Here is a 5,624-nt window from a genome sequence, read left to right as displayed (position 1 = left end):
GCCCGCCTCCTCTGAGCTGCCTGTCAGCGCCAGGGAGGGACGGTCAGGGTGGGGTTGGGGCAGGGGACAGGAGGGGTGCGAGGCTGGCCACGGCCTCTCTGGCTCCGTGTTGGCTCAGGGAGAGGCCCGATGCTGGAGGGAAGGGACAGGGGACCGGGCGTGAGGCCAGCCCGCCTCGGGCAGGGCCTGGTGTCCCAGGACGCTCCGTGCACACCTGCTGCACGAGCTGCCGAGGAGGCCGGCGCGGCCGTGGGTCCTTTTATGGAAACGCACCCCCTCCCTTGTTCTCCCCGCAGGCGGCCACGGAGGTGACAGAGCTCAGGACGCTTCTACCCCAGCGCCCGCGCGGGGACCAGGTCACAGGGCCGGGATTTGGGGTGGAGAGGACCTCAGGAGGCGCCGAATGCTTTCATTTTACAGAAAAGCACCAGAAGTGACAGGAGCCGGACGCCCGCGTCCCCCAAACCCAGGCCGCGCGTACCCGCCGCCGTGAGCACGTCCGCCAGCAGGAGGTACCAGCTCAGCTGCCCGCCATCGATTTCGATCAGCGCCTCCCCGGCCGCGATGAGGCCCCGGGCGTCCTCGTCGCTGAGGGGGGCCCTGGCGTCTGGCTCCTGGCTCAGGAGGGCCCGGCAGCGGGAGGAGACGCCCCGGGTGATGAGGGCCTGGGCCTCCGGCTTCAGAGAGCGGATCTCAGGGACCACTGTGCTCGGGTCAAGCTTCAGAGCCGAGAGAATGTCGTCCACAGCCTCCTGCAGGGGGTGGGGGCGCAAAAGTTGTCCCAGGGGGTTTGCCAAGTGTTCCTCCCGGTGCCTGGGCGCTGGCGATACCAGAAGGGGTACACGGCCGGGTTGCTGGCCTTCCATGGCCAGACGGCCCAGCCAGTGAGCCGCCCGGAGCAGAGCATGGTGCTGGGGCTCTGGAGAGGGAGGGCCGGCCGGCCCCGGGGCGGGCAGGCACCAGCGCCGTCTCCAGCAGCTCTCATCCCAGTGTCTGGGATCATCTCCCCTTGCTTCGGAGCACTCCGCCCTCATCATGGCGGGCAGGCCACCTTCGGGCTGCAGAGCCTCAGGGCGGCCACCCAGCTTCAGTCACTCGGCTGTGACGTTGCTCCTGGCTGAGAAGGGCCCTGTTCAGCTGTGGCTGCCTGCGTGTGGGTTTTCTCTGTGAAAAGCCCCTGCCCCGGGCCTCAGCGGGTCCCCTCCCACCTGGGTCCCTGCACGCCGACCACCTGAAGCCTTGGGCTCCGTGCAGACAGCTCGGGGTGGCCCCAAGAAGGCAGCTGGGGTCTTGTTATTTAAAGCTGAGGGAGGGGGTGTCTAGTAGCCCTGAGGTCTTGCACAGCCTGTGCTCACTGAGGCTGGGAGGCGCGGGGACTCTTGAGATGAAAGGGACAGACCTCCTCAACCTGGGACGGGACGTGATGATCAGAGTCCCGTGAGCTCCCCGTGCAGGAGGGGTTTCCACGGGTCTCACGCTCAGGACGGCCTGACCCTGCTCCCTCTCCCCTGGGGGCCGAGAAGGAAAGCAGTGTCCTGGGTCCTCTTCCCCAGAGCACTGTTCCCCTAACCCCGCTTGCCCCGTCCCGGGCGGGCAGGGCGGGCCCGTTACCTTCTGCCGGCCCAGGGCCAGCTGCAGAAGGGCCCGACCGCACAGCGCCTGCACGTTCTTCGGCTCAGCCCGCAGCACTGAGTTGAAATCGAACATGGCGGTCTTCTTCTGGCCCAGGAGCCCGTAACAGCGGGCCCGGGTGAGCAGGGACTCAACCTCTTGACTCCCTGGAGGGAGGGGGTGTGGCGTCAGGACGTGGCTGCTCTTGGGCCTGGGTGGGTACAGTGCATCTGCCCCCCTCCAGCATTTGCTGGCGCCCAACAGTGGGGCGGGGCAGGGGGTGCGGCAGCTCTGGGGCCTCCTTGGGGAGCTCACGGGCCACTGGGCACCAAGACACAACCTTGAGCGTAGTCTGGGTTGGCCTCGGGGCACTGGCCGTGGGGCACAGGGAGCCCAGCCATAAGGGGGGCATCTAGGGGGGTGGACGGTCAGACAGGGGACCCGAGAGGAGGGGGCACTGCGGTTGCGTCTGAGGAGAGGACAGCTCAGGGTCCAGGAGGCGGACGGGTCCTCGGGGCTGGACACGGAACAGCTGAAGTATGACAGTGCCAGGTGCGCAGGGAAGAGCCCTCCGAATCCTGGGCACAGAGGACCCTCCCCAAGGAGATCGCCACCACGCTCCCTCCGGTGGTCTGTCAAGTGATGGGCACAGAGACCCGCACCCTGGGCCCTGCAGGACGCTCTGGATCATGCCCCCGTCCCCACTGGCGCGTGCTGGGCGTGAGCTCCGCACCAGGCAGCAGCCCGGCGCTGTCCACCCCTCACTCCCCACGCCTCCCCCTCGCCAGCGCCGGGAGCACCCACTTTGGAAAGAGGAAAATGGGGAGATGCTTAGTAAGTGCTGAGCCACGAATCCACCTGCTGTTCGGATCCAAAGTCCACACTTCGAATCTCTGTGCACCCCAGGGATTCGAGGCGCATCCTTGGGGAAGTCCCTCCCCTCCAGCATGGGTGCCCTATGTCACCGCATTGAGAAGGCCCAACGTCAAGAGGCTGTCACCCAGGATGGCGTTGATCTGGGCAAATGGGGACACCAGGTGCACTCCTACAGACACACCCCGGCTATTTCCGGGAAGGGCTTCGCGGAACCAGGACTTTTCCCAGTTGGAGGGCGGGGGCCAAGCTGGGAGAAGTCTGGCCTTCTTACCCGCAGGGCCCCGGGTGTGTGTGTGGGGGGTCCCAGCTGAGGTCCCAGCTGGACTGGCCGGTCTCCCAAGCTTTAGCATGCTCACCTGGACAGCTAGGGCCTGGGGGCGAGGCGTGCATGCTTGGGTCCCCCAGGTCCCCGACCCCGCGCCTCGTCTTGCCCCTGTGGACCCGGCACAGGATGGGAACCCCGGGGGCGGGAGGGCAGCTCCTACCCGCAGCGAAGATGGCCAGAGAGAGGTAGGCGATGGCCTCCCTGGTGTGGGCGTCGCCCTGCGCCCCGCTGGGCCGAGCCCGCAGGATGGCCAGGGCCTGAGCGTGGCAATGGTCCCGCAGCAGCTGCCGGTCCTCATGGCTGAAGACGTCCAGGGTGGGTTGGAGGCAGGCCGTGTCCCCCGACTGCACCACCTTCTTCACCAGCTGCAGGGCCAGAGCAGTCATCGGGTCCCTTCCGGTGCCGGAAGCCTGGACCCTTCCACCCTGACTCCCCTCACGGGGGCAGGGNGAGCCTGAGCGAGGGGAGGTGGGACCCGCGCTGGGCTGCTCTCTGAGCTGTGCGGCGTGGGGTGGGGAGGGGTCCCAGTGACCCCGAGCCGCACCTCCTCCTCCGTGCCACGGGGCCCCGCAACGGTGCAGGCCCAAAGGAGAAGCGTGGGGGAAGGGGGGGGCTTTCGGATCCTAAGGTGCCAGAGGGCACCGGAGTCCTTCAGAAGGCGGGGAGCAAAAGCCCTGAGACCAGCCCCTGCTCTGGCCGGAGCGAGACCCCGGGGGGCGTGCAGCCTCGGCTCTCCAGCCGCTCGGTGCCCCAGAGGCCCGCTGCTGCCCCTGCTGGCCGCTCGCTGAAAGCACAGGCCCCAGAGCGAAGGTCCCCGCACCCTCCCTCCCACCCGGTGGCCCAGCGCGGGGAGGCCGGGAACCCAAATGTGGCCAGAACCCCAACGCCCGACATCTTCCTGGGACATAACCTTCTGACCTCAGTTCCAAGCCCTCATAACACCCGAGGGAGGCGAAGTCCTGCTCTTCCTGGGGGCAGGCAGTCTAGGAGAGAGGCGAGGTGAGCACACCTGAGGGGGAGGTGCTGCCGTCCCCTCCCCTGAGCGCGGTCCCCTCCAAGCCTGGTTCACTTGGAAGGTTTGGGACGAAGCTCCATCTAGACCCAACTCTTGGCCCTTTTCCTTCATAACACAACAAGAGCAACTATGAGGCACCTACTGCGTGCTGGAGACCTCCTGGGCCCTGGAGCACCTGCTTCAGCTGTTTCAGCGAAACCCGTAAGACCAGGGCACAGATGAAGAGACTGAGGGTCACAGAGGCGAGGGGCCTTGCCCGAGGCGGCAGAACGCGGGGCTGGGACAAGTTCTGCCGGCTTCCAGAGTAAGCGCCCAGAGGCCTGGTGCCGCCCGCGGGGCTGTGGTCCAGCGGGGCCTCCTCACCTGGTGCGCGTCATGGAAGAGCCCTCTCCTCAGCTGCAGCAGGGCCAGTCTCGCCAGCACGGGGGCCGCCCGGGGCCTCCGGGAGAGGGCCACCAGCAGAGCCGTGTGGGCGTCGTCTAGGCGGCCCAGGCGGTACAGGGCGTCAGCCCCCAGGAGGCCCGACGCCTCGTCTTCCCTGTCCAGCTCCATCAGGAGCGTGGCCAGCTGGTGCACGCCGTGGGCATCCCTGCGGAGAGGGTAGCGGGGGGAGAGCTGGCCCAGCCCATCCTGCGCCCCCTTCACCTGCCCAGTGAGGGGGGCCCCAGGCAAGTCTACCCCTGGGCGCCTGGGCCACGCAGCTCCCTCCCCACCTGACTACGGGACCTGGTTCGTGCCGGACGGCGCGTCACACACGCGGTGTCCGGAAGCCTGGCCGCCCTCTCTGACGTGCACCTGGGCGCTCGCCGCCCGCCCCATCCTGCCACCCGCCGTGGGCTGACCACAGCCGACCCTGCCTCAGCGTCCCCTCCTGCAGGAACTGGGCGGCAGTCGGCCTTGCGGGGCTCAGGGGTGTGTTGCAGGCAGAGTCCGGTAACACACAGGCTGCACCCGGGGTGTTCCTGGTGTCCTGGGAAAGTGCATGCGCTCCCACCGGGAGGAGCGGCCGGAGCCTCGAATGCGTCCACTCCCGGGACAGAAGGTGCAGAAACCCCCAGTCTCGTAGGTGAAAGCTCCCCCTCAGCAGCACATCAAAGCAATTTGAACTGAGCAAGCTGGAGGCGGAGGAAGAGTGTGTGTGTGTGTGTGTGAGTGTGTGCAGGGTGGGTGGTGGCAGCGGAGCTGACATCAAACACGCCCCCACGAGGCTCCCAGCTCAGTGCTTTCAGCTTCGCCGAAGCGCCTTGCCGCCCCTCTCGGCAGGCAGAGAAGCGCACTGCACAACAGCGGCAGGCTCACCGCTGGCTGAACAGACGGGCAAAGCATCTGCCGAGCCAACGCCAGGGCGCGGGCCGTGGCCACGTGGGCGGGCGGCCCCTGAGGTCAGGGACCTCACGGGCGGTGGGGCTCCCTGACCCAGAAACCCGGCCGCTGCGCCCGTTCTAAGGGCGGAACATGGTGGATATGACAAAGGGCAAAAGCTCTGGGAAGGGACGGGGGCGGGGGGCTCCCCGGGAGGCTGTGCCGCAGCCGCGGGAGGAGTCTGGAGGCCAAGGAGACGTTCAGGGTCCGCTGAGTCGGAAGCGGGGGCTATAAAGTGCACACAGAGCACACGCTGGGTTTAGTGAACTGTCTCCTATGCGCAGAGAGAAGGAACTAGAAGGGATGCCATCGGTGGGGTGGTGGGCAAGCGGTCCTTTCCCGCTCCCAGTTTTGAGTTCGTAAATTTCTAGGACGTTCGGCCCACAAAGCATGACATTGTTGGGGACTGAGGGTCCTAAGGCCTGGGCTCCAGCG

At 67.3% G+C, this 5,624-nt stretch overlaps 1 protein-coding gene across 1 annotated transcript in view; it reads right to left on the bottom strand.

Annotated features, from left to right (window-relative positions):
- TTC34 (tetratricopeptide repeat domain 34) overlaps positions 1 to 5,624 on the bottom strand; it is a 16,970-nt gene that overhangs the window by 4,700 nt on the left and 6,646 nt on the right. The window contains 5 exon segments of the mRNA XM_077763996.1: positions 439 to 752; positions 1,612 to 1,778; positions 2,973 to 3,177; positions 4,191 to 4,515; positions 5,127 to 5,269. Coding sequence (XP_077620122.1) covers positions 439 to 752; positions 1,612 to 1,778; positions 2,973 to 3,177; positions 4,191 to 4,515; positions 5,127 to 5,269 — 1,154 coding nt within the window.

Source organism: Crocuta crocuta, unplaced genomic scaffold (assembly GCF_008692635.1).
Source record: "Crocuta crocuta isolate KB4526 unplaced genomic scaffold, BGI_CrCroc_1.0 scaffold13, whole genome shotgun sequence".
Taxonomy (NCBI): domain Eukaryota; kingdom Metazoa; phylum Chordata; class Mammalia; order Carnivora; family Hyaenidae; genus Crocuta; species Crocuta crocuta.
The sequence above is the reverse complement of the archived record's forward strand: the minus strand, read 5'-3'. Positions and strand labels throughout refer to the sequence as shown.